Raw genomic sequence first — 27,289 nt, 5'->3', positions numbered from 1 at the left:
CTTCTGTTATCCTCTGAGGGATGCCCTTACATTTCTGGTGAAAAGTGTGGCTTATATACCTGCCACTTTTATGCGTGTACACAGGGTTTTTTGTCCTTAACTAAGGAAATGCTGTTTTGGTTCTGACTTGGAACTCAACAAGTCTAGGCCAGGAGCGGGTAGGAAAGACTTTGTCAGGGAGTATTTCCCTTGTGGAAAGTAGATATAGGAGTAGATGCTGGTGTTTGACAACAGGGTTTGCCCCCCAGAGCAGAATAGATCTGTCTAGGGGCTGCTTATCAGTGTCCTATTGAGAAAAGAAGCCCTTATTAGAGGATGGAGTGGATGAGTAGGAGATTTGATGCCAGGTTGATTGCGAAGGAAGGAATCACTAGCATACATGGGAGGTCTAGAAATGATAGTTCTTATTGTAGGATCTATGGAAAGAATAAGAGTATTTTGTCATTCTCGATCTTTATTTACTTGGGGGCTACTAATGCAAAGAGGGCACAAGGAGGCAGTAGCAGGAGGGAGCAGGTGCACAGACCGATGGTCCCTGAACAGCAAGAACACTTCCTTTCTGAGGCTGAGGACGAGAAGACTTTGTGAAGGAACAGTCCCATACACACTACAGAGAATAGGTGGGGACTCAGTTGGGGTTTCTCCACTTCTAACTTCTCTAATAAAGACATTTTATCCCCTCACTACACAGCAGAATGAAACACAAGCAGGGAAGAAATTACAACTTTTCAAATCATTGATTTTCTTCCATTCTTAGGACCACCCCAAGCTCTAAACACCAGGTAGGATCACTTATTGACTACATTGGCTGTTCTACCAAGGTTGCCAAAGCCAGGGGATAAGCAAATATAAAAACTTTCTTCTTTACGTTCTTAGGTTCTTTGAGAGGGTCCTGCCAGTGACTTTGTCTCTGAGACGATAAAATCCTGGGCTCAGGAAGACTGGTGTCTCTCTATATAAGATAAAGGAGAAAGGGAAAAAGATGTGAGTGTGCAAGTCCCTTTACCTTCAGCAGCCCTTTTAAAGAAGACTTTGCAGCTTCCACAAGTGAGAGCTCCATAGTGACAGCCAGAAGCTTCATCGCCGCAAATCAGGCAGGTCTTCTGGGGTGGAAAGTAATAGTCAATGGGTAGAACATGATCTCTGGCAGTCTCCAAACTGAAAAGACACATGAGAAACAATGCAATAATTGTCAGTGGTTGGCAGAGATAAGAGGATAGAAGTCTGAGGTCTTCAGGAGCAAGCTACATGTGTAAATTATTAACTTTTATGAAATAAAATTATTCCTTACTTAATTGGATCAGTATGAAGCTGATTTTTTTTCTGGTTCCTCTAGGGATGATGTTTGTAGGGTGTCTTGTCATGTGGACAGAACCTTTTGGAACCCTGCTAAGGAATTCAAGTTCTCTGGGGTCAGCCAGTCTCATGGGCTAAGTTTACATGAGGGAAGGATGAAGACAGAAACCTGAGGTTAAAGTATCTAACTTAGGGTGGTTCTGGCAACAATTTCAGAGCAGTTAAATGGTCTGAACCCAGCTCTATGACCTTACCTTATCCAAAGGGAGATCGAAGGCAAAAAATGTCTAAACAAAACAGTTTGGTATGCTTTTCTCTAGCTCTCTGAGCCTCACTCTCACCTGTCAATAACATTGCCCATCCTACCGAACTACTATTCTAAGTGGCAGTATAAATTGTATAAAGGATAAAAATCCTTTAAAATGAGTACACAAGTGAGGGATCATGATTTGTATTATCATTCTGGTCTGATTTGTTCTCCCCCCACCCCAATTCCTTCACTTTCTTTAGCCATCTCTGTAGATCACATGAACATCCCCTCCTCTTCATTCTACAACATAAAGTAGCAGAATCCTTTATGCCTGAGGCTCTTGTTGGGAAGTGATACACAGTAATGCTGGAAATTTCTCAGGCTACCATCTCAACACTTGGCCATTAAAATACTCATAGGGTCCTTAGGCTAGGATGGAGCTTCAGGGATCACCTAATCTAAACTTCCTATGTCTTAAGAAGATCTGTGTCTGAGTCCTTTCAGGTGGATGTGAAGGAGAGGGTCAGAAAGCCAATCCTGAAGCTTTAATAGAAGTGTAATTCTGAGTCTCCCGTAGTAATTAATTCAAGATTAAACAAATGAAACATGGTTCTTCTAGGCAAAGGTCAATTTTTTTCTCTCCTATGTCCTATGTCTAAACATTGAACAAAATTCAAATGACCTCCTGGGTTAATCTGCCTAAGGTAGATGGTAATTGTCCATATTCTCATCTACAGGAATCTAACCATATTTTTTATGAGCACTTCTTCTTTATAAAGGAAAGGAAAGGAAAGGAAAAGAAGGAAAGAAAGCCTTAATAGCAGCCTATTTGCTGTGTTGGATAATTTCTACACTTCAAAACAACTCTGACAAATATTTTTTCTTTCATTACATCATATGAAGAAAGATTCAGAGAGGTGAACCCCAAAATGATTTGACAACAAGTCCAGGATATTTGGCTGCAAATCCAATACAGTTTCCATTACCTTATCATCTTCCTGCCACTCTCTCACTTTCTACACATGGCTTTTTGATTATCATGCTCAGCATAGTCATCAGAATCAAAAAAAGCATGAAATGTTATCCTCTCCTTAATAAACACGGATCAGCCCTGGCAGGGCAAAAGCAAGGAAAATTTAGCACTTTACCTCTAAGACACAAATATCAGCCTTTATTCAAGTCCCAAGTACAACAGAAACCACTCAAAATGTTTAGCTGATATGCAAACCCAGCAGCTGGCTATGGTGGCCTATATCCCCACCCCCACCACCTCACCATAGGCTCTCCCTTTCTTAACCTGACTTTGGAAAGCCAGCAGGAGTTTGTCCACCAAAACAAGACTAGCAGGACCACAAATTCCACAGGCAAATAGCTCACTTTCCATATATAAATGGGCCAAATGTTAAAAGCATCATTCCTTTGTCTAAAAATGTCATTTCCTTGGGTAAAAAATTGTATTCCCATTCTCATTCACAAAACAAGGAGAAGCAGAAGTTTTTTGTTTTTATTTTTGTAGATGTCTTCATCCTTTCCCCCCCTTTTTTTTTTTAATTTCTGGAACTAATGCAAGACATTCAAATAAACTAAAAAAATGTATTTAGATACTTTATGTGCCAGGCCATTTCATATATATCATCTCATTTAATCTCCCCCCAAAACCATGCCAGGTAGCTCTGTATCATCTCTATATCATAGGAGAGGAAGCTGATGTTCAGTAAAATTGAACATGTTCAAGATCACTCGTCTCATAACTGGAAATGCCAGATTCCATCCTAGGTAAGTCTGACTTCAAAGGGCTGATTCACAACTCATGAATAACTATGTTATAAAATTGAAGGTTGAAATGAGATAGATTAACTCAACTCCTAGCACCTAGTCCTATGAACCAAACAAAGGGCTTGATGCTGGGGATATTGTGACAATCAATACATTACATACTTCCTCTAAGAAACCTATTATCTAGTAGAGAAGACAGATGGGAAGTAAGAAACTATAAAATAACATAGTAGATAATATAATAAAGCAGAGTACAGATTACTGCAGATAAGGAAGCACCTCAAAGACAGGAATTTTTTTTGAAAGTTATAAAAGTATATAGGGGTAAATGAGATGATAATGATAAAGACTAATTTTTATCATATGACTGGAAAATAAATATTAGATATACAATATGGAAACCTGCATAAATAAGATGTTTTTTTGAAAATAGCCTTTAAGGAACATACATTTTCGTCTTATTTTAAAATACAGTTCAAATTGTTCGAAATAATCTAATCAAATTTATAGTCAATACTTAAAGACTGAAGAAAGTCATCGATATTTTATTAGATATAAGTTTAATAAAATGCACTATTTAAAAAATAACTATAAAAGAGGAGGAAGAAGAAGAGAAATAATAAAGACAATTTTAGAATCTGAACATTTCCTAATTACAAGCCATTTTGACTAAAGGCCTGAGATGTCTTTTAAACTCTCCAGGCTAGCTGGTCTCTGCCTACCTACCCCTCCTTTTTCTGGAAAAATATTTTTGGACAGCATTCTTACTGACCCTGACCTAGTGTGGACAAAAGGCACATTTCAGTTCTGCCTCATGGGTTGACCTTTGGGCATTGGAAACGAAAATTACGACCAGAGTCCCTATCTCAGGTTTATATCCCCGAGAAACTCATACACATTTGTACCAGGAAGCATGTATAGAAATGGTCATAGCAGATTTATTCATAAAGGCAAAAATGATAAGCATCCACTAAGAGGAGAAAGGCTAAACTACAGCACACTCACTCAATAAAACACAACACAGCAGTGACAAGGAAGAGAATACAGGTACATGTAGGTGAATCTCACCAGCAAATATTGCATAAAAGACATAAATTACAACAGCCTACATATTATATGATTCTACTACATACATGTCCAAAAACAGGCAAAAGTAAACAATATATAATTTGGGAATATGTGTGTGTGTGTGTGTGTGTGTATACACACACACACACATACATACATAGACACACATATATACGTATGTATATGCATATATATATGAAATAACATATACACACAAGGTAATAATAAATCTGCAATATAGGATAACAGTTATTTCTATGGGGAGACTGCGGTTAATGATCTAAGAAAGGAGGATACAAGTTGATTTATGAATTCATTCAAAAATATTTATTGTCTACCACATACCAGGCATGATTCTAGGTCCTGGAGTTAGAGCAGTAAACAAACAAACAAAAACTGGTTTTAATGTTCTTATTTTTTAACCAGGCTCTTGAGTGTTCATTTTATTATTATGCTGTATGACTAACTTATATGGTACATGCATGCCTTGTATGGCTATAATAGCACATAGTGAAAGAAAAAATAACAACCTGAGAAGTTTTAACATCTTCCTAAATAACATACTAAGTGCAAGACCAGCAGAGGTTTGCTTTGAGAACAAGTAAGTTCAGAATTTGCATGCAGCATTTACATTTCTTCTTGCCTCCCCTGGGTTACACGCTCATTTATTATCCCTATGCAGGACATTCAGTGTCACGAGTCTTAACAGTGCTGCCATAGAAAATGGAAGTTTCCCAAACCAGAATATGACTTGCTTTTCTTCAACAGTTTCACAATTAATTAAATAAAAGTGGATTACTAGTGACATTATAAATGCCAGCTCAACTATGGGGAAATTGGGCCCAGAAATCTTTAGCCCCTAGCTATCATCTCAGTCTGTCTGTCTCTCAGACTTGAAAATACATTAAAGGGTCTTACTACCTTAAGCAAGTTCCGCAAAGACTTTGGAACCAAGGTGAAATGCAAAAGTCACAGACTAATTTTCCTTGTCTGGTAGATAAATGTCAACTCAGCAGGGCTTTGAACTCTAATCTGGAGACTGGGGATATTTTCTAACCTAAAGGGCTTTTGTGAGAATTACATTAAATTTTTAAGCCCTTCCTCCTGTGCCTAGTACATGATAGCTGCATTATAGTACAGGTTGCCTTTACCATTTGCCTTACCATAAAAAGGGGGAGAAATCTCTAATATCCTTAAATTTTTAAAAAAAATCATCTTTTTTGCCTATACAATGTATTTAGAAAAAGGTAAATATAAGTGGAGAGAAAAGGGAAAAAAGGCTAGATGTGTAAACATGTATCTTTTCATACTTATCTCTACACTTTTTGAACAAGAAGAAATTTAGAAAACCACTAAACATCTTTAAAAAAGCAAACTGTGAGAGACTGTGAACACTGAGAAACAAGTTGAGGGTTTTAGAGGGGAGGGTGTTGGGGGTTGGGTGAGCCTGGTGGTGGGTATTAAGGAGGACACATATTGCATGGACCACTGGGTGTGGTACATAAACAATGAATCTTGGAACACAGAAAAAAAATTAAAAATTTTTAAAAACTTAACAAAAAATAATAAAACAACAACAAACAAAAAACACAAAAGTATCATATTTTTCCTGATGTTTAGTAACTTAAAATATTTTTTCTTAATCACATTGTGGAATATAATGACAACTGTACATAAATTTTAAGATAAAAATTCATAAAAATTAATTATCTTCTCCCACTTTTGTGCCTATTTCTTCATGGGAACAAGGGTTATTTCAGTGGAGAAATTGACAGAGTAACAATGTAAGACTTGTAGCTTCTTTTCCCTCTGCAAGCCTGAGATTTGAAATTTGATGACTGTCCAAGTGGACAGTCAGGTTTTCTTTCTTTTTCTTTAAGATTTTTTATTTATCCAGGTATGTGTGAGAGAGAGAGAGAGAGAAAGAGAGAGAAAAGAGAAGAGAGATAGAGCATGAGTGGAGGGAGTTTCAGAGGGAGGGCGGGAAGCAGGCTCACTTCTGAGTGGGGAGCCCAATGTGGGCTTGATCCCAGGACTGCTGGATCATGACCTGAACCTAAGGCAGACGCTTAACTGACTGAGCCACCCAGGTGTCCCCAGTCACGTTTTCTTTTAAAAGTACTACCTGACTAAGGAGCCTGGGGGACTCAGCCACATGGACACCCACATGCAAGAGAATGAAACTGGACCACTTTCTTTCACCATACACAAAAATAAATTCAAAACGGATGAAAGACCTAAATGAGAGACAGGAAACTATTAAAATTCTAGGGAAGAACACAGGCAGAAACCTCTTTGATCCTGGCCATAACAACTTCTTACTAGACATGTCTCTGGAGGCAAGGGAAATAAAAGCAAAAATGAACTACTGGGACTTTATCAAGATAAAACGCTTCTGCACAGCAAAGGAAACAATCAACAAAACTAAAGGGCAGCCTACAAAATGGGAGAAGATTCTTGAAAATTTTTATCAAATAAAGAGTTGGTATCCAAAATCTATAAAGAACTTATCAAACTCAACGCCCCAGAAACAAATAATCCAGTTAAGAAATGGGCAGAAGACATGAAGAGATATTTTCCAAAGAAGACATCCAGATGGCTAACAGACACATGAAAAGATCCTTGGGATCATTCAACACCAGTGAAATACAAATCAAAACTATGATGAGATACAACCTCATACCTGTCAGAATGGTTAAAATTAACAACATAAGAAACAACAGGTGTCGAAAGGGTGTGGAGGAAAGGGAATCCTCTTGCACTGTTGGTGGGAATGCAAACTGAAGAACAATATGGATGTTCCTTAAAAAGTTAAAAATACATCTACCCTGTGACCCAGCAAGTGCACTACTAGGTATTTACCTAAATGATACAAGAGTATAGATTCAAAGAGGTACATGAGCCCTGATGTTTATAGCAGCATTATCAACAATAGCTAAACTATGGAGAGAACACAAATGTTAATCAATTGATGAATGGATAAAGAAAATGTTATAAACATATAAAATAGAATATTACTCAGCCATCAAAAAGAATGAAATCTCGCCATTTGCAACAACATGGATGGAGCTAGAGAGTGTAATGCTAAGTGAAATAAGTCAGTCAGAGAAAGACAAATACCATATGATCTCACTCATATGCGGAATTTAAGAAAGAAAACAGCTGAACATATGGGAAGTGAGGAAAGAACAAAAGGAAAGAAGAAAACAAGTCCTTAAAAGGGTCTTAATGATAGAGAACTGAGGGTGGATGGAGGGCAGTGGGTGGGGAATGGCCTAGATGTATAATGGGTACTTAAGAGGCCATTTGTTGTGTTGGACACTGAGTGTTATATGTTAGTGATGAATCACTGAATTCTACTCTAAGAAACAATATCACACTTTATGCTAACTAAAATGTAAATTAAAAAATTAAAATTAAAAAAATGCTGCATGACTTTACTTCACAGGTCTACAATTCTCTTTAGTAATGCCTTATTGAAGTGGAAAGATATATAGGTAGAAGATTTGGTTTTCATGCCCATCTTTGCCACTTTCTAACAGAATGACCTTGAACAAATCATTTGGCTTCAATTTCTTCATGTGTAAAACGGATATAGAAATATAAAATTCACAATAATGCTACCAGGATTCAGTGAGATTTTGGAGGTTAAGCCATCCACACTGTTGCTGGCACAGTGCTTAGCAAATGACCATTATTGTAATAATCAAACAAGAAAGTGGTAGGAAGGAGACATGGGAGAAGAACTGGGTTCTAAAAAGCTAGCTGTGAGGTAGGTATCATTACTCTTTGAAGATAATGCAAACTGGAAATTAGATAAGGTAAATAACTTCTGAGTTCATATGGCTAGTAAGTGGCAAAGCCAGAATTCACACCTGCCATTATTTCCACCCAAATCCTTATTCTCCTACTATTCTAAATTGCCAAGGCCATAGGATACTTATTTTATAACCTAGGTTTAATTTAGTTAGGTTTTTATAAGTTCATTGATATATTATTCACATACCATAAAATTGACCTATTTTGTCATATTCACATCTATTTCCACAAACTAATTCTATAATATTTTCATCACCCCAAAAAGAAACTCCATACTCATGAACAGTCACTCCCCATTCCTTCCTTCTCTCAGACTCTAATTTACTTTCTGTCTCTAAAGATTTGCCCTTTAAAAAAAATAGAATAGACTAACACTTTATGTATGTATGTTTGCATGTATTTATGTATTTTTATTATCTTATTAGTCACCATGCAGTATATCATTAGTTTTTGATGTAGCGTTTCATGATTCATTGTTTGCATATAACAACTAGTGCTCCATGCAACACGTGCCCCCTTCTCAATACCCATCACTGGGATAACTCATCCCCCACCCCTTACCCTCTAAAATCCCCAGTTTATTGTCTGGAGTCATAGTCTCCCATGATCCACCTCCCCCTCCGACTCACCCCCACCTTCATTTTTCCCTTCTTTCTCCTAATGTTTTCCATGCCATTACTTATGTTCCACAAATAAGTGAAATCACATGATAATTGACTTTCTCTGCTTGACTTATTTCATTCACTTAGACAACCCATGGAATGAGAGAAGATATTTGCAAATGACAGTACAGACAAAGGGCTGATATCCGAGATCTATAAAGAACTTCTCCAACTCAACACCATAAAAAACCAGATAATCAAGTCAAAAAATGGGCAGAAGACATGAACAGACAGTTATCTGAAGAAGACATACAAATAGCTAATAGAAACATGAAAAAATGTTCATCACCACTAGCCATCAGGGAGATTCAAATCAAAAACACATTGAGATACTACCTTATGCCAGTCAGAATGGCCAAAATTAATAAGACAGTAAACAAGTGTTGGAGAGGATATGGAGAAAGGGGGAACCTTCTTACACTATTGGTGGGAATGCAAGCTGGTGCAGCCACTTTGGAAAATAGTGTGAGATTCCTCAAAAAATTAAAACTGGAACTCCCATATGACCCTGCAATTGCACTACTGGGTATTTACTCCAAAGATACAGATGTAATGAAAAGAAGGGCCACATATACCCCAATGTTCATAGCAGCAATGTCCACAATAGCCAAACTGTGGAAGGAGCCAAGATGTCTTTCAACAGAAGAATGGATAAAGAAGATGTAGTTCATACATACAATGGAATATTACTCAGCCATCAGAAAGGATGAATACCCAACTTTTACATCAACATGGATAGAACTGGAGAAGATTACGCTATGTAAAGATTTGCCCTTTATGGGCTTTCAATATAAATGATGTTATACAATACAATCTTTTGTGACTTGCTTCTTTCATTTAGCATAATTTTTTTTATGTTCAATTAGGCAACATATAGTATATCATTAGTTTTTTTTTTTAAAGATATTATTTATTTGACAGAGATCATGAGTAGGCAGAGAGGCAGGCAGAGAGAGGGGGAAGCAGGCTCCCTGCTGAGCAGAGAGCCTGATGTGGGGCTGGATCCCAGGACTCTGGGATCATGACCTGAGCCGAAGGCAGAGGCTTAACCCTCTAATCCACCCAGGCGCCCCTCATTAGTTTTTGATGTAGTGTTCAAAAATTCTTTAGTTGTGTATAACACTCAATGCTCACGTGTAGCATGTTTTTAAGATTCATCCACATTGTAGCATGTATCATTGTTTCATTTGTTATTTCTGTGTAATATTCCATTGCATGGATATACCACTCTTTGTTTACCCATTCATCAGTTGGGGGACTTCTGAATTTCTTTCACTTTGGCTATTATGAATAATGCTCCAATGAATATTGATATACAAGTCATATATAAAATTTCAAGTGGTAACACTTTCATGAACTTCCAGGTTAGTTTCCAAAGTGGCTGCACCATTTCACATTTTTACCATCAATTTTATAATGGCTCTAATTTCTTCACATCCAAGCTATTTGTCTCTTTTACTAGTCATCTTAGTGAGTGTGAAGTGGTATCATATTTTGGTCTTGATTTGCATTTCTCTAATGAGTAATGGTGTTGAGCATTTTTAATTTGCACATCTTCTTTGAAGAAATGTCTATCCAAAAATTTTGCACATTTTAAAATTGGGTTATTTGCCCTTTTATCATTGAATTCTAAGAGTTCTTTATATATTTTAGATTCAATATGTTTATCAGATATATGACTCACAAATGTCTTTTCTCATTCTGTGGGTTGTAGTTTTACTTTCTTGATGGTATCATTTGTAGCACAAATGTTTTAAAATTTGATTAAGTCTCATTTATCACTTTTCTTTCTGATGTTGCTGTGCCTTTGGTGTTATAAACTAAGAAACCCTAGCCTAACATATGGTCACAAAGATTTACTCTATATTTTCTTTGAGGCTTAATGTCTTGGTTCCAGCATTTAGGTACATAATATATTGAGATAATTTCTGTACATGGTATAAAGAAGTGGTAGCATATGATTTCACTCATATGTGGAATTTAAGAAACAAAACATGATCATAGGGGAAGGAAGAACGAAGAGAGGGAAGCAAAATATGAGACTCTTAACTACAGAGAACAAACTGAGGGTTGCTGGATGGGAGGTGGGTGGAGGATGGGCTAAAAGGATGATGGGTATTAAAGAAGGCATATGTTGTGATGAGCACTGGGTGTTATATGTAAGTGATGAATCACTAAATTCTACTGCTGAAGCCAATATTAAGCTTCATGTTTACTGACTAGAATTTAAATAAAAACTTGAAACAAACAATAAAACAAGAAGTGGTCCAACTTCACTTCTTTGCATGTGAATATCTAGTTGTCCTATTTGTTGGAAATACTATTCTTTCTCCCATTGAATGATCATGGCATCATTGTTGAAAATCAATTAACCAGGGCACCTGCCTTTGACTCAGGCCATGATGTCTGGGTTCTGGGATCCAGCCCTGCATTGGGCTCCCTCTCCCACTCCCCTTGCTTGTGTTTCCTCTCTCGCTATCTCTTTCTCTCTGTCAAATAAATAAATAAATAAAATCTTTAAAAAATCAGTTAATCATAATGTAAGTGTTTACTTGGGGCCTCTCAAGTGTATTTCATTTTCCTATGTATCACTTATGCCAATACCTCACAGTCCTGATTGCTGTAACCTTTAGTAAGGTTTGGAATCAGGAAGTGTAGATCCTCCAACTTTATTATTCTATCTCAAGACTATTTTGGTTTTTGTTTCATTGTTAATTATTTATTTTTAAAATTCCAGTATAATTAACATACAGTGTTATATTAGTTTCAGGTGTACACTATAGTGATTCAGCAGTTCTATATATTAGTCAGTGCTCATCACAATAAGCGTACTCTTAATTCCCTTCACCTATTTCACCCAATCCCCCAACCACCTCCTCTCTGGTAGTCGTGTATCTTCTCTATAGCTAAAAGTCTGTTTTCTTTTTTTGTTTCTCTTTTTCTTTTGTTCATTTGTTTTGTTTCTTAAATTCCACATATGAGTGAAATCATATGGTATTTTGTTTTCTCTGGCTGATTTATTTTACTCAGCATTATACCTTCTAGGTCCATCCATATTGCAAATGGAAAGATTTCAGTGTTTTTTATGGCTGAGTAATAGACGGATTGCATAGATAGATATCAATAGATATCTACCAATCTTCCTCATCTATTCATCTGTGGATGGACAGTTGTGTTGCTTCCATATCTTGACTATTGTAAATAATACTTCAATAAACATAAGGTTGCATGTATCCCTTTGAGTTAATCTTTTTTAATCTTTGGGCAAATACCCAGAGGTGCAGTTGCTGGATGGCAGGGTAGCTGTCTTTTTAACTTTTTGAGGAACCTCCGTACTATATTTCAGAGTGGCTGCACCAGTTTGCATTCCTACCAACAGTGCACAAAAGCTCCTTTTTCTCCACATCCTTGCCAAAACTTGCTGTTTCTTGTGTTTTTTATTTTAGCCATTCTGACAGGTGTAAGATGATATCTCATTGTGGTTTTCATTTGTATTTCCCTGATGATAAGTCATGTTAAGAATCCTTTCATGTGTTTTGGCTATTCCAGGTTTTCAGTATGAATTTTATAGTCAACATTTCAATTTCTGCTTAGAAGCCAGCTGGAATTTTGAGAAGGATTGCCTTGATTCTATGGGGAGTATTGTCATCTTAATAATATAAAAGCTTATGATCAATGAAAATGGAATGATTTTCCATTTATTTATAGTTTATTATTCCACAATGTTTCACAGGTTTAACTGTAGAAGTCTTACACTTCTTTTGCAAAATTTATTGGTTTCATTATATTTGATATTATGAATGAACTGCTCTATCACTTTCAAATTACTCCTTGCTAATATACAGAAATACAATTAATTTCAGCACATCAATCTTGTATTCTGCAACTTTGCTGAATTAATTAGCTCTGATAGTTTATTATAGATTCCTTAAGATTTTCAATATATAAGATTATATCATCTGTGCATAAAGACATCTTTACTTCTTCCTTCCAGTATAGATGCCTTTTATGTTTTTTTTGTCTGATTGACCTGAGTAAAAACTCCAGTACAATGGTGCACAGAAATGGTGAGAGCAGACCTCCTTATCTTGTTCCCAATTATTGGAAAAGTTCATATTCTTTCACTCAAGTATGATGTTAGTTGTGATTTCTTCATAGACATACATTTTCAGTTTGAGTATGTTTTCTCCTATTCCTGTTGTTGAATGTTTTAATTGTGAAAAAATGTTAGATTTTTTGCCTATTTTTCCCTACATCTATTGAGATGATCATGGGGTCTTTATCCTCTTAAACACAGTATAATATATTAAGTAAGTGATTTTCAGCAGTTAAGCCAATCTTACTTTCTTGAGATACATCTCAAATTTACATTATTGAGAAAAATCCACCTTGGTAATTATAATCTTTTTTATTTGTTGCTGGATTTGGTTTGGTATTTCGTTTAATTTTTTTCTTATTAATATTCAAAAGTAGTTTTCTTTTCATGTGATAACTTTAGTTTTGTTATTGGGTAACACTGTCTTCACAGAATTAGTTGGGAAATGTTTTCACCTCTTTTATTGTTTGGAAGAATTTGTAAAGGATTGATACTAATCTTCTACTAATTTGATACTAATTCTTCTGTAAATGTTTGATGGAATTCACCAGTGAAGACAAATAGATTTGAGCTTCCTTTGGTAGTAAGTTTTCTTTTCTTTTCTTTTTTCTTTCCATTTCTGTTTCCATTTCCCTTTCTCTTTCCCTTCCCCCCTTCCCCTTTCTTCTTTCTCTCTCTTTCTTTCTTTCTCTTTTTTGAATTTGGAAGGTAATATTTACTTATCTGTGTAAGTTCTGGTGCCCTGGTAGAAGCAGATACTATAATTATTTCCATTCTAAGGATGAAAGTGGAGGTACCGAGTGTCCTGGTATCCTCCATCCAAAGTCTGAGCTATTCATAATATACTGGTCCTTTCTGACCCTGTGGTTTTGTTTGTTCATTTTGGCTTTTTTTGTTTTGTTTTTGTTTTTTAGTATAGTTGACACACAATGTTACATTCACTTTACATATCCAACATAATGATTCTAAAAGTTCATACATTATGCTATGGTCACCATAAGTGCAGCTACCTACAGGCTTTCAGTAAGGGAATGAATAAGTCACTGGAAAAAAAAGGGTACAACATAAGGATATAGTTAATGATATTAATAGTTTATTATGGATTATTTAGGATATTATTGTATTATTGTATTGTAATAGCATTGTATGGTGGCAGATGGTATAGGAAGTTTCTTTATTGTATTACTAATATAGTGAACTAATGTTTTATTTACTCTCTTTACTTGTCATAGAAATATTCAGATTTTCTATTTCTTCTCAAGTTAGTTTAGATAGTTTGTGTAGTTTGTGTCTTCTGTCTAGTTCCCATTTCATCTGGGATATTAATCTGTTGGTATGCATTATTCATCCTTTCTTAAATTTATAAAATTTAAAATCCTTTTATTAAATTTTAATCCTTTTTAAATTTTTAAATCAAATCCTTTAATCCTTTTTAAATCCTTTTTAAAATTTATAAAATTTAAATTAACATATTACAGTATTTTTATTATGTTATGTTAGTCACTATACAGTACACTATACAGATTTTGATGCAGTGTATAACACCCAGTGCTCATTACAACATGTGAACATATTACGGTAGTGTTAGTTTCAGCTGAATTCTACCTCTGAAACATATTACTGTATTATTAGTTTCAGAGGTAAAATTCAGCGATTCATCAGTTGCATACAACAACCAGTGGTCATTACATCAAGTGCCCTCCTTAATGCCCATCACCCAGTTACGCCATCCCCCTCCACCTCTCCCTCCAGAAATCTTCAGTTGGTTCCCTATATAGTTAAGGGTCTCTTATGGTTTGCCTCCCTCTGTTTTCCTCTTATTTTATTTTTCCTTCCCTTCCCCAATGTTCGCCTATATTTTTTCTTTAATTCCATATATTAGAGAAACCATACAGTATTTGTTTTTCTCTGACTTATTCTGTTTTGTATAATACCATCTAATTCCATCCACATCATTGCAAGTGGCAAAATTTTATTCGTGTGATGGCTGCATAATATGCCATTGTATATATATAGCGCAAGGTCTTTAGCCATTCTGACTGGTGTGGTGGTATGGCTATCTCATCGTGGTTTTGATTTGTATTTCCCTGATGCCATGTGATGTGGAACATTTTTTCATGTGTCTATTGGCCATCTGTATGTCTTCTCTGGAGAAATATCTGTTCATGTCTTCTGCTCAGTTCTTGATTTTTTGTTTTTTGGGGGTATTGATTTTAATAAGTTCTTTATAGATTTTGGATATTAGCCCTTTATTTGATAGACATTTGCAAATATCTTTTCCCATTCCATAAGTTGCCTTTTAGTTTTGTTGACTACTTCCTTTGCTGTGCAGAAGCATTTTATCTTGAAGAAGTCGCAATAGTTCATTTTTACTTTCATTTCCTTGCTTCTGGAAACATGTCTAGCAAGAAGTTGTTGCATCTGAGGTCAAAGAAGTTTCTGTCTGTGTTCTCCTCTAGGAGTTTAATGGATTCTTGTCTCACATTTTAGTCTTTCATTTGTTTTGAGTTTACTTTTATGTATGGTGTAAGAAAGTGGTCCAGTTTCATTCTTCTGCATGTAGCTGCCCAATTTTCCCAACATATTTGTTGAAAAGAATGTCTTTTTTCCACTTGATATTCTTTCCTGCTTTGTCAAAAATTAGTGGATCATATAGTTGTAGGTCCATATCTGGGCTCTCTTTTTTGTTCCATTGATCTATGTGTCTTTCGTTTTGCCAGTAGCATACTGTCTTGATGATTACAGCTTTTTAATACAGCTTAAAGTCCAGAATTATGATATTTCCAGCTTTGGTTTTCTTTTTCAACATTCCTTTGGCTATTCAGGGTCTTTTCTGGTGCCACATATATTTTAGGATTGTTTGTTCTAGCTCTGTGAAAAATATAGATAATATATTGACAGGGATTGCACTGAATGTGTAGATAGCTTTGGGTAGCATAGACAGTTTAAAAATATTTGTTCTTCCAATTCATGAACAGGGGATGTTTTCTCCATTTCTTTGTATCTTCCTCAATTTCTTTCATAAGTATTCTGTAGTTTTCAGAGTACAGATATTATACCTCTTTAATTAAGTTTATTCCTAGGTATTTTCCAATTTTTGGTGCAATAAATGGGATGGATTTCTTGATTTCTTCTTATTCTGCCTCATTATTAGTGTATAGAAATGCACCTGATTTCTCTGCATTGATTTTATATCCTGTGACTTTGCTCAATTCCTCTACCAGTTCTAGCAATTTTGTGGTGGAATCTTGTGGGTTTTCTACATAGAATATCATGTTGTCTGCAAAGAATGAGAGTTTGATTACTAGGCTAGGCTAGGACTTCCAGCACTTTGTTGAACAACAGTTGTGAGAATGGACATCCCTGATGTGAGCCTGACCTTAGGGGAAAGCTCTCAGTGTTTCCCTGCTGAAGATGATATTCACTGTGGGTTTTTCTATATGGCTTTCATGATATTGATGCATGGTCCCTGTATCCCTATACTGCAGAGTTTTTTTATCAAGAAAAGATGCCATATTTTATCAAGTGCTCTTTCTGCTTCTATTGAGAGGATCATATGGTTCTTGTCCTTTATTTTATTAATGTGGTGTATCACATTGATTGGTTTGTGGATATTGAACCACCCTTGCAACCCAGGAAGAAATCCCACTTCATCATGATGAATAACACTTTTGATGTACTGCTGGATCCTATTAGCTAGTATCTTGGTAAGAATATTGGTCTCTAATTTTCCTTTTTGGTGGGGTCCTTGCCTCGTTTTGGGATCAAGGTAATGCTGGCCTCATAGAATGAGTTTGGAAGTTCTCCCTCCATTTCTCTTTTTCAAAACAGTTTCAGAACAGTAGGTAATAATTCTTTAAATGTTTGGAAGAATTCTGCTGGGAGGCCATCTGGCCCTGGACATTTTGTTGAGAGATTTTTGATTACTGGTTCAATTTCTTTGCTGGTTATGTGTCTGTTCAGATTTCCTATTTCTTCCTGTTTCAGTTTTGGTAGTTTATAAGTTTCTAGGAATGCATCCATTTCTCTAAATTGCCTAATTTGTCGGCATATAATTGCTCATAATATTGTCTTATAATTGTTTTTATTTCTTCAAGGATGGTTGTGATCTCTCCTCTTTCATTCATGGTTTTATTTATTTGGGTCCTTTCTGTTTTCTTTTCGATTGGTCTGGTTAGGGGTTTATCAATCTTATTAATTCTTTTAAATGAACCATTTCCTAGTTACACTGATCTGTTCTACCATTGTTTTTTTGTTTTGTTTTTGCGTCTGTGTGTGTGTGTGTGTGTGTGTGTGTGTGTGTGTGTGTGTGGTTGTTTTGTTTTGTTTTGCTTCTATTTCTGCTCTAATCTTTATTATTTCTCTCCTCCTGCTGGATTTAGGGTTGTTGTTGGTTTTCTTTTACCCCTCTTCTTTTACCAGCTACCTTAGGTGTAAGTTTAGGTTGCATACTTGTTTCTTGAGAAAAACTTGCATTGCTATATACTTCCCTCTTAGGACTGACCACCTTTGTCCCATCCAAAAGGTTCTGAAATACTGTGTTTTAATTTTCATTTGCTTCCATGTATTTTTTTAAATTCTTCTTTAATTTCTCGGTTGACCCATTCATTCTTTAGTAGGATGCTCATTAACCTCCATGTATTTGTGTCCCTTCCAATTTTTTTCTTATAGTTGACTTTAAGTTTTAAAGCATTATGGTCTGGGGTGCCTCAGTTGATTAAGCTTCTGCTTTTGGCTCAGGTCATAATCTCAGTTTCCTGGGACTGAGCCCCAAGTTGGGTTCCCTGCTCAGCCGGCAGTCTGCTTTTCCCTCTGCCTCTGCCCCTTCTCCCCCAATCATGTGCTAGCTCGCTCGCTCTCTTTCTCTCTCACTCACTCTCTCTCTCAAATAAATAAACAAAACCTTTTTAAAAAGAAAGCACTGTGGTCTAAAAATATGCATGCAATAATCGCAATATTTTTAAACTGGGTGAGATCTGATTTGTGACCCAGTATGTGATCCATTCTGGAGAATCTTCTATGTACACTTGAGAAGATTGGGTATTCTGCTGCTTTAGGATGAAACATGCTGAATATATCTATGAATTCCATCTGGTCCAGTGTGTCATTCAAACTCTCATTTCCTTCTTGATCTGTCTCAATGATGTGTCCATTGTTGTAAGTGGGATGTTAATGTCATTTACTATTATTGTATTATTATCAATGAGTTTCTTTATTTTGTTATTAATTGGTTTATATACTTGGCTGCTCCCAAGTTAGGGGCATACATATTCACAATTGTTAGATCTTCTTGTTGGCTAGACCCTTTTATTATGATATATAGTATCCTTCATCTCTTATGATCTTTTTTTTACTTTATTTTTCCAGTGTCACAAGATTCATTGTTTATGCATCACACTCATGATCTTTATTTTAAAATCTAGTTGGTCTGTTACAAGAATGGCTACTCCAACTTTCTTTTGATGTCCATTGGCATGATGATGCCTCTCCAATCCCTCATTTTCAATCTGCTGGTGTCTTTTGGTCTAAAATGAGTCTCTTGTAAGCAGAATATGAATGTCTTTTTTTCTTAAATCCAATATGATACCCTATGTCTTTTGATTAGAGCATTTAGTCTATTCACATTCAGAGTAATTATTGGAGGATATAAAGTTAGTGACATTGTATTACCTGTAAATTCACTGTTCCTGTAGACCGTCTCTGTGCCTTTCTGGTCTTTATTACTTTTGGGCTCTCTCTTCATTCAAAGGATCCCCTGGTTTAGTGTTCATGAATTCCTTTAGTTTTTTTGTTTGTTTTGGAAATTATTTCTCCTTCTGTTCTGAATTACATCCTTGATGGATACAGTATCCTTGGTTGAATATTTTTCCCATTTCACATATTAAATATATCATGCCAGTCTTTTCTGGCCTGCCAGGCCTCTGTGAATATGTCTGCTGCCAGCCTTATGTGTCTATCCTTGTGTAGGTTAAGGACCTCTTGTACCAAGTTGCTTTCAGGATCTTCTCTTTATTTTTGAAATTTGCAAGTTTCACTGTTATATGCCAAAGTATTGACCTATTTTTATTGATTTCAAGGCTTTTTGTTTGTTTTTTCCTCCTGGACTTTATGCCTGTTTCCTTCCCCAGACTAGGGAATTTTTCAGGTATAATTTGTTCAAATAAACCTTGTGGCCCTTTCTCCCAAGACCTCTATTATTCGGATATCATTTCACTTTATTTATTGAATTGCTGATTTCTCAAAGTTTCCTGTCATGATTCAATAGTTTTCTTTTTCTCTTCTTTCTGGCTTCCTTATTCTCCATCATGTTGTCTTCTGTATCACTGACTCTTCTGCCTGATTTATCCTCACTGTTAAAGCCTCAATTTTTTCCACTGCATTTTAGTAATAACATTTTTAATTTTGTCCTGGTTAGATTTTAATTCTTCTATTTCTATAGTAAGGGATTCTCTTGTGTCTTCTACGTTTCCCCTCCCGCCCCAAGCCTAGCTAGTATCTTTATAATCATTTTAAATTCCAGTTCAGATATTTTACTTAATTCTGTAGTAATTATATCCCTGGTAGTGAGTATTTTTTCCTGTTCTTTACTTTGGGGAGAGTTTCTCCTTCTATTCATTTTTTCCAGGAAGAAAGGAGGAAAGAAAAACAAAAAAGCATAAGCAGCAATAACAACAACTACAACTACAACCACCACCAAAACCTCAGGAAGTGTTTTTGGTATATGTTGTATACACTCTGCTGTTGTGTTTTGGCTGCTCTTTCCCAGTGGCCCTTCCTCTATTGAGTTCCTCTTTGCTTGTAGCAATGAGTGTTTGGACCTTTAAGTGGGTGTACTTTGATTTGTTTGTGAAGATAAGCCTTACATCTGTCATGTTCTCTCACTCCAACTTGCAGATTCTTTTCTTAATCCTCAGATTATCTTCTTAGTTGTTCAAAATAGTTGAATGTTGAGGTAGCTATATTCAAAGGACCAGGTATCTTCAGCGTCCCCCTACTACTCTGCCATCTTAATTTGAGAAGCCCTTTAATCCTGTATTATTGTTTTAAGGTAGCTAGTGATAGCCGCACTTGCATTGCTGGTTTTGTGATGTAAGTCTTTTTTTCTTATTCTAGTGGTTTGTCAATTTTGTTGATCTTTTCAAAAAAGTAACTCTTGATTTCATTGATTCCATTGTTTCTTCTTATCCTCTAATTTGTCTCCCCACTAATCTTTATTAATATTTATTCCTGCTATTTTTGTTTTTATAACAAACATGAACAGTTAAGTTATTGATGTGAGATTTTTCATCTTAATTAATTTTTAAATAATTAGATTAATTAATTCTTCTTAAATAATTTTGTTTTTATTTTGTTTTTTTTAACATGAACAGTTAAGTTATTGATGTGAGATTTTTCTTCTTAATTAATATAGGTGTCTTATTCTGTTCTGGCTAGTACAACAATATACCACAGTCTGGGTGACCTATAAACAATAGAAATTTATTTCTCATGGTTCTAGAGGAAGGAAGTCTGAGATCAGGGAGTCAGCATTGTGTGAGGGCCCTCTTCCACTATGCAGACTTCTCCTTATATCCTCACATGGCCGAAAGGCAAGCAAACTCTAATCACTTACTTTTATAAAAGTACAAATCACATTCATGAGGGTGCCACCTCATGATCTAAGTGACCCCCAAAGGCTGCACTTCCTAATACCATTACACTGGGCATTAAGATTTACAAGGGGAACACATTCAGACTACAGTCTTAGGCATTTATAGCTATAAATTTCCCCTTAAGTACTGATTTAACTTATCTGTATCTCATAGGTTTTGATGTATTATATTTTTGCTATTATTCAGCTCAAGAATTTTCTCATTTCTCCTTTGATTTCTTCTTTGATTCACTGTTTATTTAGGGGTGTGTTATTTACTACTACACATTTGTGAATTTCACACATTTCCTTCTGCTATTGATTTCTAATTACTTCTATTTAATCAGAGAACATATAGTCATTTTTCCTGAATAAGTGAACTTCAGATTGTTGCTAGACTTTGTTTGCTTTCCAGAGTTCTGGAGAAACTGGTTTTCATAATTTCTGCTAGTATGTTTGTTGTTTTTATGAAAAAGTAGTTTTATGGAAGTCTTCACTTTAACATTGTTGAAGACTTCCTTATATTCCAAGACAGGTTATATTTCACATGCTACAAAAATCACTCCTTCCCCCAACACATACACATACACACACACTAATCCTCATCTTCTGTCATGAAGGGAGGAAGAAGAGCCATCACTCATACCATACATTCATCCAATCAAAAATTCATATCATTCATGCATTATGAAGGGAGAGCTCTGCTAAATGATGGGTATGTTAAGATGAGAAAGACACAGCCCTTGTTTACAAAGGAGTCTCCATGGCCTCATTTTGGGTTAAGATGAGTGCACAGATGGTTAATGCAATGTATAAGAAGAAAAATACTACAAAAGGGACGAAGATACTGATTACTACTGGAAGAGAAAATTGTGTGCTTTGCCTGGGGGTACTAGAAATTAATGCCCACCTGATACTAAAATCCTCTTACTAATCTAGCTAGGAGTTTTACATACTTGTCAAACATTTACTCTGGAATAGATCAGATGAGGATGCCCATGGTTCTAATGTGTACTCAAGCCACAGACCTGACACACAGAGACATGTATGAATAGAAAAATTACTTATCACTATGTATCTGGTAGTTATAGGTCTACTGATGATTTACATTTTCCTGTAGTTTATATCAACTGATAAACTTGCCAAGATAGCTGGAAGGGTGGCAGTAAGACTGTTTTTATCAGTGTGCCTCACCAAAATGGCCAAGCTGTCCTTTTCTTCTGAAATCACTTTCAGAAATGGGGCTAAACAGATGAATCCTTATTACAGTCATGTCCTTACATCTCCTAAGCCACATCTGCTGTATTCTGTGAGCCAAAATCTTTCCAGTGGCTTCCTAGTCATCTCAGCCAATCAGCCACAGAGGAACTAGCCAGATTCCTTTCTGCAGTGTCACCAAATCTGAGGGCTGAAAGATGTTTCCACATCCTTTGTTTCCGGAATCCATTACCAGAAAAAAAAAAAAAAAAAAAAGAAAGAAAGAAAGAAAGAAAGAAAGAAAGCAAAAGAAAAAGAGAAAATAACTTGTTTTTAATTTACATGTTAAATCTTACTGGACCAATATTTCCTTCACATCCTCCATTTGAACTTCTGATACTGGAGACTGAAAGCTTACTATGTATTAAGCACCGTCCTTCATCCTTATAACTACTACTGCAGGATACACAGACTATCTCCATTTTACAATGAGAAGTCAGAAGTACAGAGTCATTGAATAATTTTTTCAAGATCACAGAGCTAGTTAAAGTAGAAGGGCAAGTATTTGAATGCATGTTTGGCTAACTCCAAAACATATATTTTGTTTATCATGCTATATGGCATAGCATTGCCATTGACTGTCAGGGCTGAATGGTTCTCAAAGATCATCTAACCCAGTGTTTTTCACCCTTGGGTGTATGGTAAAATTGCTGGAAAACTCTACCATGCCCCCAATTCTGAGTTAATTGAATTAAGGTGGGGTCCAGGCATCCTATTTTTTTTTAAAAGTTGATGTTAATGAGGTTAATGTCCAATCAAGGATTAACACCACTGATTTAGTCTCTCTTGTTCAGGGGAAAATTTGAGGCCCAGAAAATGACAGATAATTCACTAGAAAAAACAGTTTCCCTGAGATAGGATTGAGACTAGAAGCCAGGTATTATATAAACTCTATGCCAGAGTTCTGTAGAACAATGTTTTTAGTCACCTTCTGTAGACTAACTTTTCCCAGGGCTTAGAATATGCAAGAGTCGGGGCACCTGGGTGGCTCAGTGGGTTAGGCCACTGCCTTCGGCTCAGGTCATGATCTCGGGGTCCTGGGATCGAGTCCCGCATCGGGCTCTCTGCTCAGCAGGGAGCCTGCTTCTCTCTCTCTCTCTCTTTCTCTGCCTGCCTCTCTGCCTACTTGTGATCTCTCTCTGTCAAATAAATAAATAAAATCTTTAAAAAAAAAAAGAATATGCAAGAGTCAACCTATAGGGGATACCTGGGTGGCTCAGTCGGTCAAACACCTGACTCTTGGTTTTGACTCAGGCTAGGATTGAGCCCCCTGCTGGAATCCCTACTCAACAGGGAAAAAAAAAATATATATATATATATATTTTTTTTTTTTTTGAGAGAAAAATTTTAGGTATATAAATATTTTATATAGATATCCAAAATAAAAATAAATCTTTAAAAAAGGAGTCACCCTATGAAAAACCTATAAGATGGCCAACATCAAATAGACACTCAGCTATAGCCAAGGAATCTTTAAGAAAATGGTAGTATCATTAAGTAGCAAGGACAAAATGGATCTCATCCATTACAAAACTACCCTCTTGCTGGAAAGAAATCAGAAAATATTGAGTACCCTATCATGTGGTAGGCACTGTGAGAGGCACTTAGAATATATTAAGAACCCAAAGATTCAATTATCACTGTCCCCTATCGAAAGTCTGGTCTGAGGAGATTTATTATCATACAGAGCAAAGGTTAGAGATACCATTTTACAGATGAGGCAAATGAAGTTCAGAGTTAAAGGCATTTTCTAGTAAGTTGCAGTGTCAGTATTGTAAAAAGCAAAGGCTTTGGGGGAAGAGATGCTCAGATTTGAACTCTACTTATCTTTAGCCATTAAGGTTGGGTACAAGATGAACCCAACCTCCCTATCATCAGTTTTCTTATTTACAACATGAAGAAAATAATGTACTAGCCTCAAAGAAGTTTTGTGACAAATGCATCAGAAATTACATGGAAAAGTGTCTAGCACACTGAAAATAAATGATCATTTCTCCCCATTTTCCTCATTCTACCTCAGCTTTCTACTGGGGCTAGAGTCCAGGGCATCTGACTCCCAGTCCAGTGAACTCTGCAATGCACCATTCTGCTTCCTCCTCTGTCTACACTGCAAATTAAGGCAGAAAAGCAGCAGGTACTACCATCCTTTGTATAAAACTTGTGAAAGCACTGAGTAAAATACAGTTTCAACTTTAAAGTCTTTGTGACTTTAAGGCAAGGAGAACACAACATAACTTAAGAAATGTGAAAAGTGTTCAGCCAAGTGTCTGAGCACAAACCAAGAAAACAAAGATAGCACTTATGTGAGCAGACACAACTCAGGTAGCAATGAAATGCTGATGAGATTCCAAGTTCGGTTCACAATCTGGAAATACAAAATTAGACATTTTATATTAGTATGAAGAACCTACAGGAGCTCCAAAAAATGTCAATGGTACTCACTAGCAATAGGGCTTACCCTGCTTTCTTAAATACACAAAGAGCAAGGCCTGACCCAATGCTAGGTACTAACTTGATACTTACAAAAAGTGTTCTACTCCCCAACATAAGATACTGATTTTGACTGTGGGGATGGGGGTCATTGGTAGAGAAAAAAAATCCCCTACTTCATGCTACTACGGTACACATCATAATATATAGCCCAATAATAACTGATATTTACTGGGCACCTATATGTCCCAGCTACTAAACTATATTCTACATAGCTTAACATCATTTAATCTTTACAACAAATTAATGAGGTGTACACCATTACCCCCCATTTTGCAGAAGAGAGCACTGAGGCCCAGAAACCTTAAACCTGAAATCCATAGACAGTAAATGATGGCCGTAAGATTTGAATTCAAGTCTCTCTGACTCCATGTTCAGTTTTTTGATGAGTTTCTCACAGTTCCCAGTGACTCAGTCCAGAAAACCGTGAATAACTCTAAACATAATGTATTGGTAATAATACAGTTGTTCCTTAATGTGTTTCACCTACCATCACTACCCAATCAGTGACTAGTATCTGTTAATTTACTGCCTAAATAACACCCACCCCTTCCCCACACACAACCTTACCTTAAAAATGACTGCAAATCTCTTATTGAAGTATTTCTGCTTTCTGTCTGATCCTCTCCAATCCATAAATTACACAGGACCCCAGAGGAATTCTATCTAAAACATTTGCCTCTATAACCCTTTTCTTAAGACTTTTTAGTAATTCACTATGGTCTACAGCAGTGCCTAATTCACTGATGCAAGGGAATCCCCAGAGGAGGTACAGAGCTCTGATCCCACCCTAACTTAGCCCAGAGTTGTGTGAATCTGAAGCTACAGGTAGACCTGAGTACCTGTAATTTTGCATTAAAGATCTTAGGCAGGCACTAAAAATCATTTGGCCTACAGGATACAAATTCAAAGCATTAGCTTGGCGTTCAAGGCCCATGCTCTAGTTCCTTACTTCTTCCACTAACTTTCCCATATGACCTTTGAGCCATACTACCCTGTTTCATTTCCTCTGTCTTAACTCTATTTTACCCCTCTGTGTCTTGGCCTACATGGCCATTCCCTCCAACTGGAATGACCTTGCACTGCTCTCATCCATTTGTCTCCCTTGCTATGTTATCTCATAATTCAGGTCCCAACTTAAGAGGCCATCACCTACACCATGAAGCCCTTTTTTTAAAAAAAAAGATTTAATTTACTTGAGAGAGAGAGAGAGAGAGAGAGAGAGAGAAAAGCAGACTCCCCACTAAGCAGAGAGCCCAATGCAGAACCTGATCCCAGGACCTTAAGATCATGACCGGAGCTGAAGGCAGATGTCCAACCAATTGAGCCAACCAGGTACCCTCATGAAACCCTCTTGACTATCCCCTAGATGGAATATGGTCACATCCCCAACTTGTACAGTCTTCTTTCAGAAGCACCTATAATGTTTTATATCACAAATAATCTATGTATATATCTGTTTCCCATCCATCATGTGGTCTTTACTGATGAATTTCCAGTGTCTGGCCTAGATACTGTCTAAGCACTTCCTGTTAAATCACCTCCTTCTTTCTTTCCTCTTAAGACTCACAACAAATTTGAAAAACAGCCATATTGCCTTTTAAACAATATCTCAATTTGAAGGCCAAGATATATCCTAAACAACATTTGAGTCCTAATTAGGACACTGCTAAACTCTATCAGATAAATGAAATCCTCTCTTAAAAAATATCAAATCTTTCTCTCTCTCTGCCTGCTTCTCTACCTACTTGTGATCTCTGTCTATCAGATAAATAAATAAATAAAATCTTTTAAAAAATTGGGGCTCAGTGGGTTTAAGCCACTGCCTTTGGCTCAAGTAGTGATCTCAGGGTCCTGGGATTGAGCCCCATGTCAGGCTCTCTGCTCAGCGGGGAGCCTGCTTCTCTCTCTCTCTGCCTGCCTCTCTACTTACTTGTGATCTCTATCTGTCAAATAAATAAATAAATAAAATCTTTTAAAAAAATACCAAATATTTAACATCTATTTAATCGTACTATCTCCCACTTCCTGCCTACAAATTCTTCCTTATATCCAAGCCAAATCACTGAGATTATTTTTCCCTCTGTCCTCAACAGAAAGAAACATACTTCTTGACATACCCTTACCTTACCTTACTTTCTTTCTATATTACAGTTAAACACAAGCTGAACAAAATGTAATCTAGAATAAAACCTGAGAAAGAAAATGTGTCATACTTGGCATCATTTTGAGCTAGGTGAAAGTGAAGTAGTTAAGAGCTGGTGCAACAGTAGATAAACATAGATGAATTCAACTTGAAGAACAAGCTCTTTCCATTCTGCAAAGTGATCATGTGGTCTCTGACACAGTACCTTCCTAACTCCCCTCTGCCATTATTATGAACACGTAAGTTGCTGCCAGACAGAGCCTGCTCTCCTTTATCCCTGGCCACTGTTTACTTTCCTCCACAGTTTCTCCTCTGGAATCCACTTTGGTATACTACTCTAGGAGTTGGAAGCCTGAGATTCCATCATAAATTGTGACACTAACTTGTTGCCATAACAACCATGGACCAGTCACGTTTTATTCTGACATTCAGTTTTCTCATCTTATAAAACCTAAATTAGCAGAGCACTTCAAGTACATAAAGCACACTGATATACATTTACCTCATGAGATCTGCATAACCACTCTGAGGAAGACTCAGGGAGATGACTCAGGGGAAGTTTGGGACGATTAAGTAAGTTGTCTTAAGTGGAATACCTATGAAGTAGTAGAGTTGTAATTTGAGTTCTGGTTTTAATTCCTAATCTGGCACTCTGTCTAATATTCCAAACTACCTTGTGGTATATATAAAATAAGGGTGTTGGATTACTGATGTTTAATTTAACAACAATTTAACAATTGAATTTAATTTAACATAATTTAACAACAATTATATGAATAACATTTCATAAATTTTAAAA

General features: G+C 36.3%; 1 protein-coding gene across 2 annotated transcripts in view; it reads right to left on the bottom strand.

The window, feature by feature from the left end:
* The window catches only part of AR (androgen receptor), a 206,626-nt gene that overhangs the window by 83,454 nt on the left and 95,883 nt on the right, over window positions 1-27,289 (bottom strand). For both annotated transcript variants that reach the window (XM_032329947.1, XM_032329948.1), the window contains one exon: window positions 1,007-1,158. In XM_032329947.1, coding sequence (XP_032185838.1) covers window positions 1,007-1,158 — 152 coding nt within the window. The remainder of the gene's footprint in view (window positions 1-1,006; window positions 1,159-27,289) is intronic.

This window comes from Mustela erminea, chromosome X (assembly GCF_009829155.1).
Source record: "Mustela erminea isolate mMusErm1 chromosome X, mMusErm1.Pri, whole genome shotgun sequence".
NCBI lineage: Eukaryota > Metazoa > Chordata > Mammalia > Carnivora > Mustelidae > Mustela > Mustela erminea.
The sequence above is the reverse complement of the archived record's forward strand: the minus strand, read 5'-3'. Positions and strand labels throughout refer to the sequence as shown.